The 12,872-nt window shown below is 41.9% G+C and overlaps 1 protein-coding gene across 3 annotated transcripts in view; it reads right to left on the reverse strand.

Annotated features, from left to right (window-relative positions):
• tanc2a (tetratricopeptide repeat, ankyrin repeat and coiled-coil containing 2a) overlaps nt 1-12,872 on the reverse strand; it is a 64,516-nt gene that overhangs the window by 15,613 nt on the left and 36,031 nt on the right. For 2 of the 3 annotated variants that reach the window (XM_041817550.1, XM_041817549.1), the window contains 10 exons: nt 11,296-11,464; nt 10,906-11,214; nt 6,069-6,194; nt 5,722-5,985; nt 4,456-4,592; nt 2,422-2,653; nt 2,166-2,338; nt 1,987-2,067; nt 1,704-1,904; nt 469-603 (listed from right to left, as the gene is read on the reverse strand). In XM_041817550.1, the coding sequence (XP_041673484.1) occupies nt 469-603; nt 1,704-1,904; nt 1,987-2,067; nt 2,166-2,338; nt 2,422-2,653; nt 4,456-4,592; nt 5,722-5,985; nt 6,069-6,194; nt 10,906-11,214; nt 11,296-11,464 (1,827 nt within the window). Of the gene's footprint in view, nt 1-468; nt 604-1,703; nt 1,905-1,986; nt 2,068-2,165; nt 2,339-2,421; nt 2,654-4,455; nt 4,593-5,721; nt 5,986-6,068; nt 6,195-8,127; nt 8,181-10,905; nt 11,215-11,295; nt 11,465-12,872 lie in introns of those variants that run through there. The other variant, XM_041817551.1, reaches the window with a different exon arrangement.

Here is a 12,872-nt window from a genome sequence, read left to right on the forward strand (position 1 = left end):
GTCATGTGTGGGCAACTGCTACTCAGTAGGTAGAGTAGATTTACCGTTTATGATTGCTAACAACTCTGAGAGGCTGAGTGAACTTAAAACGATACAAGAGCTTCCACGATAGGAGAAACAAACAAAGTCCTGCAGATTTAATATCAACAATCTCAAGTGTAATAAATAAGCATGTTAGCATCTGATAATTAGGTAAAGAGCTGAGCCTCGTTCAGGACAAACACATTGTACACGCAATTAGTTGCCAAATTGGGGTCCAGACGTCCTTTGGGGGTCACCAGAGATCTCAGGGGGTCATGGGGCTCGTCTGCTCTGAGGTTACCAAAACCAGATTTGCAAATATTTTTTGCAGGAGTCAGGGAGGACCATTGAAAGTGGTGTTTAATTTTTCTGTGTAGGTTTATTTATTTTTTTGATACAAAGAGGTCAAAAAATGACTGATTTTAGCACATTAAACCTTAAAAGTACCTGTTGATCAGTCAGAGGGTGCAGTGAAGCCACAGCAATGTTGAGCAGCGGCAGAACTCTCTGGAAAGACGACTGTGTGGGAAATCTGATGTTCAGCTGCAGCAGGTAGACCTCCGCCAGACTCACAGGAACCACCTACAAACAAAACATATCATAATCATCAGACAGATAATACATTATCCATCCTGAGGGCCAACACTTTACTATAAAGTGTCAACCTCATTTACACAAATAACTAATTATGGAAAAATAAAGAACTTAGCACTGATGGTAAGGGTTTTGAGACACTCAAAAAGTTTAAATGGTATGTTTCTAGGCTTAGATATAGTCTAATTTATAGTTCAAAAGGTTTTAAAGGGCAAATATCTGAGATACAAAGTCAAAATCATGGATTTTAAAGGTCAAAATATGAGAAAAAATTCAAAATCATGACTTACAAAGTCAAAATAATGTGATAAAAATTTAAAATCATGAGTCTTAAGGTCAAAATAAAGATAGAAGTCAAAATCATGAGTGTGAAAGGTCAAAATATGAGATTAAATTAAAGAAATAGAAGTTAAAAGGTCTAAATTTGAGATAAAATACAAAATCATGACTTTAAAAGTCAAAGTAATGTATTAAAATTTTAGATTCTGAGTGTTAAAGGTCAAAATATGACATTAAATTTGAAATTGTGAGTCTGCAAGTTGAAGTTAGGATTTAAAAAGGTCAAACATGAGATAAAATTCAACATGAGTAAAAAAAAGGTCAAAATATGAAACAAGAAGTCAAAATCAGAAGTTTAATTTGTAATTGTGAGATGGAAAATTGAAAATATGAAACAAAACACGAATAAATTAATTTTCCCACACGCCAGACTTTTCATCTAATGATGAAAAGTCAGGTGTTATTTCATTTATGAATTAAGAACGATATTCTTCATCATCAAGGTCAAGTTTGCATTTCTATACTGGAATAAATCTGCAGACCTCATACTAGAGGGCCAGTTATAATGAAAACATGATACCATCATCCCGGTTTGGGGCCTTGAGTTTGACAAACACGCATATTGATCTCAACTCAACATATATTTACAGAGGAGTGCAAAAATTCTACATATTTTAAGCAATTAACTGTGCCACCTTTTCTGAAATTTTACATTAAAGTGATTAGTCACATGACAAATTAGGTACATCATCTGCATTTTGCTGTGATCTCTCTCCATCCTCACTACCTTCATCCCTCCTCTTCCTCACCTTGAAGCTGGAGCTCTTCAGTACCAGGTATCCTCTCTCGATCAGGTCCAGGGTCAGTTTCAGGTACAGGTACGACCCTTTACTCAGACTCTTCAGGTGGCTGATCAGTTTGGCCAGCGCCATGTTATCGAGGCGGCCGTTACTCAGCGACACGTTGCTCTGGATCTCTGCACTGCTGTGGATTCGTTGCATCAGATATCCCTGAGAAAGAAAAGATTTGTTCAGTAAAATACACATCCAAGGAGAAACAGAGGGGTAGAGAAAAACAGGCGGCTGTTGTCACCTGCAGATCTTTGTCGATGGCGTTGTTTTCCTCCATCCTGTCCAGAGAGATTCGGTGGAAGGGTAAAGGTCGAGTGATGTCCTGTTTCAGGAAACAGAACCATAAGCGTCAAAACAAATGGTGATATTTGCACCGTGCCGGAGCATGATTGCTGCCTGAGACGAGCTGAGCATCTCTACCTGCTGGCTGGTCCTCACTGTGGTGATGATCTTCAACCATGACGGAAATTTCTGGACGTTTCTGGTCAGGAAAGATGTCAGAGTGTCGCCGTAGTCTGGTCGGTGGAACTCTGCTTCATTCAGCCCGTCAACCAATATGATAAGCCCCGTCCCCTCTACGTGCAACTTCCTCTCTGGGAAACAAACAACACACACGATTAGAAACGCTTATCGTCCTTGACGTGAATATCCTGTTATCCACATTGATCTTTTCTACCTCTGTAGAGAGCGTCCAGTGGTTCCAGGATTCCTCTCTGCAGAGCCGAGTTAGGATCCTGGATGCAGGAGCGCAGACTGAGCGTGCTCTGTAGCTGTGGAGACGCGTGCAGCAGCTCTCGGTAGGCCGACAGCTGAGGAGCGTCACTGAGCATTGCCGCCATGTTGTAGACAAACTCAGGAACCAGGCAGGTGTGGCAGTTATCAGCCTGGCAGAAATGATACGAGACCACCTGAGGAGAAAGAGAGAGAAAAAAACGTCATGAATTATGGGTGTTTGCAAAATGAGATGTTTTTCTGTGGGGTTTCTTTGGCAACTTTGTAAGTTTAAATCAGACAAAAATGTCCATCTAGGCTTTAGAATTAAAAGCTTGTATTGTGGCTTTTGCTTTTCGTTAGTAGAAATATTTAATCGGGTCAAAAATAAAATTTTAGATGGTTAAATCAACTTATGTTGTAGTTGACATTTCCACCACCTGGTGTCACTGTTGCGCTTTAACACCAGCTGCAGGTTAAGGCTGAAGGCTTTAGTTATCACCTAATATTGATGCTTTATCAAATCTGACAGACATTTTAATTTAATTTAAAGTTTAAACATTTCTTCAGGTAATTATTGCAACATTTAGTTAGAACATGAAGATTTATTTTTAAGGCTGTAAGCATTACTGCTTTAATTAGGATAAAATAAGGCCCATAAATAGTGCATTAATCTTTTAAATCATGATTAATCATGTGCTTTATTGTCCCTTTTTTATCCTCACACTCCAGAGAGACTGTTTCATGCATTCATGCCATGGATATATTTCACTTTAATCTGGGAAACCTCCCATACAAAGTGACTGAGAAGGGCGGAAATTCTCAAGGTGATTGGACGAACGTTCTGTCACATTCATAAGGGGCCAATCAGAGCAACAAGACAAAACAAGGTAGTAGACCTAGTGCCTGTTCTCAGTCAGCTTTCTCTAATAAGGCTGTTAAAGAATGGAATAAACTTCCACATGACTGGAAAAGTCTTACAAGCTAAGAAATGAATCTGCATACGTATCTTGGTCACACTCTCATGTAGTTGTCATATTCTGCTTAATTAGTCATGCAGTTATTTTAGTTTAAGGTCACATATTTTCAAAATACACTTTTTCAAGCTTTTCTTACAAAAATATGTGCCCCTGGCCTGTGCACAATCCCCCAAGAATCAGATAAATCCATTCCCTCCCTGCTTTTGTTCTCCACCTTTCAGAAAATGTGTGCCGAAACAAGCCGTTCTTAGATTTTCCCCTCATGATGTCATATTGGGAGTTAGCCCCTCCCCAAGGTTCAGTTGGCCCTCCCCTCTTGGAAGAAAGTTTCGCCCTCCTCTCCTGATCCTCCTCTCAGCTGGCAGGAAGATCTGGAGAGCCACATCCACTATGCCACATCTATGTCCTGAGGGGGTGCCACTTTTCTACAGCTACATCCATTCTTATAACTAAACCGGTGGCAGCCATTGCTTTTACTAGCTTATGCTACAACTAAACCCATCCATGACTACTACAAACTCATGCCAAAGCAGGTAAGGAGAAGAGTGAAAGTACCTTTTCCATATTGAAAAGCTTTCATTGCCGTTTTTCCCCTCAATCTAATGATGAAATGTGGGGCATTTCTGATAGAACTGCCAGCACACTATAGGAACATCTGAGCTTGACGTTACATCTGCAGCAGCCATTATTATCAGCTTTCAGTACAACTAAACCCAGCATGTAGCTACCTTACTCTCCTAGAACGACCCTGATTGGTCTGGTCTGTTTCAGAACTGGATCTTTGCAAGATGGATGTGCCTGACGGCAGACATGGAATCTGCACAATCCATCTGCTCTGCATGGTTAGTCCCTTTAACACACTCTGGTTAATCCACGTCAGCATCTGCAGCCACAGTGATGCCTCTCTTTTAAAATAGAAGCATGTTTATATCCAAACAGGAAGTCCATATCCCTTAGTTTAGGAAAAGGCATGCATATCTTCACTTTAAGTTACTGAGTATTAACAGAGCTATTCCTACCTGTCCTGCGAGTCTCCTCAGCGCCTCCTCCTGTCTCCTCCTCATCTCTGGAGTCCCTGGACAGCTGCTTCCTCCTCCTTCCTCGCCTCCTCCTCCTCTTCCCAAGGAATCGTGGGAGAAAGACACAGCATCCACACCTGAAGGGAGAAAGGATTTCTCCTCAGTAACGATGTGAAAGCACAAACCATTTTTACCTTCATCAGTGTATTTTTTCTTTTTCATTGTCATTTTCATCCTCTCGTGTTTGGTTCAGCTTGGTCTGGTCGATGTGATGACTCAGCCATCTCTTACAGGCCGGATGAGGTTGTCTTCATGGCGGGAAAAACTCAGAGGGGGTCCTTTAGCTGGAATGTGAGTTAAGCTCCAGCCAAATATTCCCTAAGTCCCCCCTAAAGCATCAACAAGTACAGACGCTACCCTATTAAACTAAGAAAACATTAAAAACAACTTTTAATTTCTCTTTAGAGTACTTGTAACGTTGACCTATATCTAAAGGCATGAGCACATTTTCCTGGAGATTTGCCTTCATGCTTTTTTAATGTTCTATTTTCTTTTACATATACAGTCTGGTAGCAAGGACAGATCAAGCAGCCATGAAAAAATGCAGGTATACAGATTATAAGGTGTGTTTTTGTTTGTTAATGTTACAAAAACACTGTGTGTGGGTTTAAGTTGGACACAGCAGGGCAAAATCTTTGAGACAGATGATTTCCATGAAGAGTGTGAGGCCGGAGGACTTTAGGGGAGGAAAAGCATGAGAAAATACAAACCAGAAAATATGTATTTACTAATTTGGCTACATTCAGACACAAATGAGGCAAAAATGATAGATTTTAGTGACTAATAGGAGAGGAGGCAGACTTAAGAGTCAGCAGAAAAAGGGGTTTAGATTTTCCTGGATTGTTCCTGATGATGCTCCGTGGTTGTAGCAGATTATGTGCAAAGAGGTTCTCACTAATAAAGCATGCAGCCGTGCAAACTCTGGCATCATACTGAGATGAAGCACCAAAGTTTGAGTCACAGGAGATTTTCATCAGGAAGCTGAAGGAATGGCAGTCACAGAAAAATGCCGTGCAGCCAGTGTGAGTGTGGATTTTGAGTGTTTTCTTCAAGAATTATGTGATATTTTGTGGTTTACTTTGAAAATTCCATTAAAAAAAGATTGAAAAATACAATAGAGAGTGTAGAACAGGCCATGATTTACAAAAATGTTGATAAAAGACTATAATAAACACGTTTATATTTATATAACATATATCTGCTTACTTTTAGCCGTGCTTTGGTCGCTCCCTGTCGGAAACATCCGTTTTCCGTGACAGCTGAGTGCCACCAGTCGAGCGATGATGGCCGTTTTCCCAAAGCCCATATTTCCAACGATCACCACACCCCGATTTGACACCGGGTCGTCACTTCTGAGACAAGCATCCACTTCCTGGAAAAGCCACTCCCTGCCAGTGAACAGCCAATCAGACGACAGCCCGGGAACCTCAAAGTGGAACGGCTTCAGGTTGAGAGACGGGGTGAAACGAACTGAAGAGAGAGAGAGGAGAAGATTAGTCCCCTGTTGTTTGTTGAATATTTGAAAATAAAAGTCTGTGTTTGTGTGTTTTTACCTCTGTGGTCCTGTTGACTACGACTCCCAGAATTCTGTCTGGGCATTCTGAGAGAGGTCCGTGATGGGATGTGTCTCTGCTGCTCATCCAGGTAGGCGAGGTCCTCCAGGTGGGCAGAACAGGTGGCTACAGAGACAGAGGACAAAAGAACGATGAAGAAGTTCTGCATGCATGTGCAATGGATGCAACAGGCTGCAATGCTCTGAAAGCCTGTCAGTTCACACCACGGCAACTGGAGGAATCAGTTACTGTTGTCATAGTAACAACTCTCGCTTCATTCAATTTAAAGAGAGCCACCACGCCATCTGCAATGCACATTCACCGACATGCACGTACGGCAAAGCAGTCGCAGATACGGCAGCGCTCTCTTGCAATACAACAGAAACAAACCCTAAAATATTTCATGTAATAGCTCTTACAATGCCACAAGTCCTGCCTTTAAGCACAGCTGATGGAGGGGACAGGAGTGTTTATAGGATCAAACTTCCAGGTGAAAGTTTTCTAATAGATATATGGCTAAAATGCTTATTCCAGAAGTGTAATCCGGATTTTATTTTGAAAGGTTTGTGTTAATTTCAGCCCCTCACTCTGTGAGAGTGAGCGTTCTGCAGAGAATCTTGTTTCTCACAGTCTGAAAGTCCTTCAGGTGCTTTTTTGCAGACTCCTAGCTCAGATCCAGATCAGTGGAGGGCTGCAGTGATGGTAGTCCTTCTGGAACTTTGTCTCCACACAGGATCTCTGGAGCTCAGCCAGAGTCACCATCAGGTTCTTGGTCTCCTCTCTTACTAAGGTCCTTCTCCCCCAATGTTGACCAGCTCTTGAAGAGTCCTGGTTGGTCCAAACTTCTTCCATAGGAGAATTCTGGAGGCCACTGTTCTCTCGGGAACCTTCAGAGCAGCAGAAATGTTCTTGCAGCCTTCCCAGATCTGTGCCTGTCAACAATCCTGTCTCTGTGCTCTGCAGCTCCTTTAACCTCATGGCTTGGTTTTTGCTCTATCATTGTCAACTGTGAGGCCTTCTATAGACAGGCTTGTGCCTTTAAAATCATGTCCAATCAGGGTCATTTAGCACAGGTGGACTCAGGGAACATCTCAGCAAAGATCAGAGAAATGGGAGGAACCACTGGAATGCACTGGACAGAGACACACCAAATCTGGATGCACAGCACTTCTGATGTTAATGATGATATCAGACACACATTAATTACATTAGATTAGTCCAACAACACAGAAGTGGCAGCCTGACATGCCTCAGGTCATGTGACTTAGATTGTGTGTCCTGTAATGTGACTATCGCACATGCACATCACTTTCATACAGATATTTACTACACAGAGGGTGCCACCAGTCATGAATCTTAACTAGAAAGGGGCCAGACAGTTAAGGTTGTTGCAGATCCATGCCTCAGAAAAACTCCCTGGTTTACAGTTTTTTTTTTTTGCTTTTTTTATTGCTGCTTTTTTCTTTATTTTGCTCTCATCATACATGCCTTTTTTACTAGTAACTCCTCTGAATGGAGCTTTCTTGCAAAACATTTTCATATTTGTGCCCACATTCAGGACGATGATTAACATCTTAAATCTTTTAAACAGGAAAATTTAGCCACAGAACAAAATCATCCACAATTCCTAAGTAAAGTTTAATCTGCGTGTCACAGAGAGAAAGAGGAATTCTAAAAGTGCTTAAGTTTGCATTTGTGACTAAAATAGCGCTGTGCTCAGGGACTGACAGCAGCAAATGAACCTTCAAATAATAGGACGCATGCAGGATGACAAACCAGCTGACATGATCAGAAATACTCGGGATAAAACTATCAATCTACAGACCCATGATGGCACAGTCGGTATGTAGATTAGAGTTAAAATAGCTCTCTTTATAAAGTTCCAATCTTTTTATAGTCATGACAGTGGAGAACAGAGAGGATTGTGGGATGTTTTCTGTGGGTGTAATTCTTTAAAAACCACCACAAAGCTGATTTAAAAACCAACAAAGCTCTGACAAACGCTGGAAACCTTGAGCCGTCTCCCATAACCTATAAAAGAGTAGAAAGAGAAACCTACCAAAGTTTGATCAGATCTAATCCAGCTCCGGTCCTCAGCCGAGCTCAGCCTGGTATCCTGTACGCTCCTGTCTGTTTGCAGTAACGTCATACATGTCACTTCCTTCCTTTTCAAAAGAGCTTTTTTTTTTTTTTTTTTTTTTTTGTTTTAATGAGACGCAGAGAGAGGACGAGAGGAAACAGAGGACGAGATGTGAGCATGCTCAATAGATGTCAGTCTTTGGATGTTTGTATCAGCGCTGACCACACAAAAGCTTGGTACTTCCTTTTTTTATTATAAATCTGCTGCAGTTTATTAAATCTATGGCTAATTTAAGACTAGAGAGGCCTTGATTGATCAGGAACTGATCAGTATTGATAAGTTTTATTGAAACCAGTGATTGGTAGAACAGGAATAATGCTTGTGGTCAGCACTCAGGTCACCTAAAGGTAACATTCCAGTTTGTAGGGTCATTATAAAGGCTGATTTAATTAAGAACCAATTAGACTATCAGGAAGCACCTCTGGCTGCTAACTTATAAAAGAACAATGCAATCTCATCTGCAGCTGCTGCAGGTCAGTCATCCTCCTCCACCCAAAGCAGCTGGTAAGAGCCCAAAACTCTGTCATGAGTCCTGGGCAAACTACGAGGTCAGCAAAGGCCTAATTATCTGATGGTTGTGAAGATTATTTTGAAAGATTTACCTGAGGTGTGGGGTGTGCTACCCTCCCCGATCTGCCCAGAGGACGATGTGAGCTTCAACAACTGTCCAACAACTGCAGGCTTCTTTGTTTAGTGTCCACATTTGGTATTTGACATAAGGGTGATGCTTTGGTTTATTTAAACCATTTCATGCTTTTGCTGTTGATTGGGAAGATTAATCCATAATTTTTTCATTTATCAGATTAGTTGAGGTTGTCTCCTTTTGATTCCTTTTGCTTGTTATCTCGACCTGATTCACCAGGAGGTATTTTTACCTCCGCCAAGGAGGTTATGTGATCGGGTGGGTTTGTTAGTTTGTTTGTTAGCAACATAACTCAAAAAGTCAAGGATGGATTTTGATGAAATTTTCAGGAAATGTCAGAAATGGCATAAGGAAGAACTGATTAGATTTTGGGACTGATCTGGATCACCGTCTGGATCAAGGAATTTTTTTTAAGGATTCTGTACTATTGGGAGATAGGGCTACTGGTGGAGGTCTGCGCTGTTACTACTTTACACCAGGAGATGGCGGACATGAGTAACTTTAATCCCAGTAGCATTTTGGGTGTGTTTCTATTCAGTTCTATTCAGAGTTTTGGAGTTTATAGAGTTTGAAAGACGCACGCCAGGTTGCGGAGACGAGTCGGAGCGTAACAGAGAGAAAGACAGCGAATTGTAGCAAGAATGCTAACAATGCTGGGAGGAATAGAGGAATATTCACCCTCTGCCATGACTTCCAGTTGTCCAGTGAGACCATGGGTGAGACTGTAAGTGCATCTGTTGGCACCGGAAGGCAATGCTTCCGCCATGACAGCCCCTCCATGGTGAAGCCAATGCTTTGCCTCACCATGTTTCCACCCCACCAGAGAGGGAGTGGTCGGCGAATGTGGTGGTGGAGGCACATTGGGACGGATCAAGGAATTTTTTAAAGGATTCTTCACTATTGGGAGATAGGGCTAATGGCGGAGGTCTGAGCTCTCTGAGCGCTTTTCTAGTTCTCATAAAACCTGTGTTCATGTGAACTAAAAATGGTTCAGTCAGGACTACTTCGTCGAGAAACACATGATTTGCTGCTATAAATATTTCTTAATCAACAGTTATTAATTGCACTTATTGCCGTTTTTCATATTTGCAGATGTGGCTGTTCTAGGATCACCCCTGCCTTTCCAAGAGCATACTTAAAGAGCATCGAGCAGGACCAGCACACGTTCCTGCCTTTCCTGTGCCTACAAGGAAAGCCTGAGGCAGGGAAAGAAGCAGCAAAAACCCAGAGCAGAGCAGAGCAGAGCTGGCACCAGTGAGGACAGTGTGACATTGATGAGGTCAGACGTATAACAAAGGAGGAGCTGGGGTGGAGGAGGGTTGCAAAAAGCGGCTTGAGGAGGAAGCAGCAAAGCATATATGCTCAATTTTTGTAAACAAATACCTACAAGGAAAGCCTGACACATAGAGAGAAGCAGCAAAATACCCAGAGCAAAGCACGCACCAGTGACGACAGAAAGACACTGATGAGGTCAGAAGTATAATAAAGGAGGAGCTGGGGTGGAGGAGGGTTGCGAAAAGTGGCTTGAAGAGGGAACACCAAAGCAAAGTCAGGCTAGAGCAAATTAAATATAGCAACATGAGTGAAATTAGCCAATTAGAGGCTTGGATAGGATCAGCTGATCTTGATTGTAAGCATTAAACATGCTTAATATTTATGTAAGTTGTGCAGCTAGTCCAGCTGAGGGCTCTCCTACAGCCTTAGTAGTAAGTATGGCTATTAACAGTAAAGTTAAGATCATTTCTCAGCACTGATTCAGCCCTGTGTGTTTAAATGTAATTTAGTTTTGATGATAAACTTGAATAAATACTGCTGTTTGGAGGTGACAACTGTTAGATTTTTTGAGCATTACAAAATAAAGGCATCAGTCAGATCTGTTCTTGTGGCTCTACAGTCGATGAAAGCGGTGATTTTCACAGCGCTGAGGCTTTGTTTTCTCTGTATCACCACAGCCGACAGAGAATGATGTCCTTTCCTTCCTCACAGGAAACAGCGTGTTGGACTGGAAACTTCACTCACTCACAAAAACACACGTCATCTATCGGCCATCTTACCCGCTACTGAGTTGGGGCGGGGCATGAGGTAGAGCGGGATGGAGTGGGTGGATCCTGACGATCCGGGGCCCCGGTCTGGATGGAGTTTGTTGAGGCTGTAGGTGGAGGCCGACATGTTCTCCTCAGTCCTGTAGAGGAAGCCTTCGTTCACCCTCCCTGCTGTCATACAGGACGAGGAGTTAGAAGAGACCACCGCCCGTCCCCCCTGCTGCCACAGGTTCAAGCTGCTGCCATGGTAACCCTCCCCGGGGTATTTGGCGCCATCTTCTCTCTCGGCTGCTGAGTCGGCAGAATAGCTGGTCAGCGTGGCTGCAGAGGAGGAGGAGGAGGTTTAGAAGATTGAGATGATTTAACAGAGTAAATGTTTTAAGAGGAGGTTTCTTTCTTTACCGATGATGCCGCTGTCTCTGCTCTCCAGCGTGGAGGTCGGCGAGGTGACGGAGGCGTGGAAAGAGGTGGCGTGCTTGTTGTTGTTGTTGCCCTCCCCTCCAGCAGGGGGCTGCAGAGTGGAGCAGGGGGAGGCGCTGCTGCTTGCCAGACTGGAGGAAGGAGAAATCCTCTGTGGAGAAAGGAGCAGACCAAACCCTCTATTAGTCGTGTCCATGACAAAAAATATGTTCAGTTTAATTTACATTTTATATCTTTTACTGTTATTACAAATGATCAGTGCTTCAAATGTCAGTTAATTGAGATTTTATTGCAAGAGGTCAATGTACATTTGTTGGTTATCTGTGTGTTTGTAATGATGTGTGGGGTAATAAAAGAAACTAGCGTAAAAAAAAAAACTAGGACAAGATTCCTGCTTAAGCTTTCTGGGGTCTGATTCCACTTTAACAACCCCCTAGAAACAATCATCTTGATTATAACACAGATTTAAGACATGATATCAAACATATAAAAAATGTGGACAGGGAAATTATTAATTGATGATAAAACAACTATTTTATTGTGAAAAAGCCCCGTGGCTTGTTCACATGGGCAGAGTGAGGAGCACATGATGGTTTAATGGCTGCAGGATGTCTTTATTTTTATTTCAGCACAACCACCTTAATTCTAGTCCCCATGATAATCTGTGTGAGTCTGATTTCCTCTGTCAAACCCATGTTTTCCACTGTTAAGAGACCCTATAAGTAATTTAGGGAAGACAAAAAATCTGTGATCAGTGTATTTTACAACCAATGGATTTTTTTACGTAAACTGAAAAGTCCAAAAAAACAGTTGTTCCCATTTACTGTTCAGAAAAGGAAAGCAAAACACTGAAAAACATGCCTTTGGTTCTTTCCTTTATTCTGATATTCAACCCTTAGTAATAGCTCTGGGCTGTTTTTTTTTACCATTGTGTCTCTCCTTGACTTTTTGTCTTAAAAAGCGTGTATAACATCAACCCTGCGGGGCACAGTCAAGCTCTAAACTTCCTTTTCTTCAGGACAACCTGGGCTTTAAGTATATGTGTTTTTCAGCAATGTCACTTGAATGTTTAAAAGTTATGGGGCTATAAAGACAAAAGAAAAACTAAACAGAATTTAATACTCAGAGATTTTTATGTATTAAACACAGTTAACATTAATAACTAAGAGTTTTTGCACAAACTTGTTCTCCCATCTCCAAAGAATTAAAAATATTCAAAATGTTCACATTTTTACCTTGCGCTTTTGGAAATTTGAGCCATTATTAAAAGTGCAGGGATTCTGAGGGACACGTCATGGCCTCTGTGTCTCTTCCTCTCTATTATGAGACATTCAGACTCTCTCCTCCACTTTTTAAGTCTGTGCACATGCTCTGTTCAGCGAAGCATGACATGACGACGGAACAGCTTCCTATTGGTCGTCACAGCCCAGTCGCAATGCATTCTGGGATACAGAACAATATGGCAATATGGCAGTGCGCTTACAGACTAACTGCAGGAACGATCAAAAAATGGATTATAAATGAGTAAAGAGACGTTCAGTATCAGAGTAACTGGTGTG

This window comes from Cheilinus undulatus, linkage group 21, assembly GCF_018320785.1.
Source record: "Cheilinus undulatus linkage group 21, ASM1832078v1, whole genome shotgun sequence".
Lineage (NCBI taxonomy): Eukaryota > Metazoa > Chordata > Actinopteri > Labriformes > Labridae > Cheilinus > Cheilinus undulatus.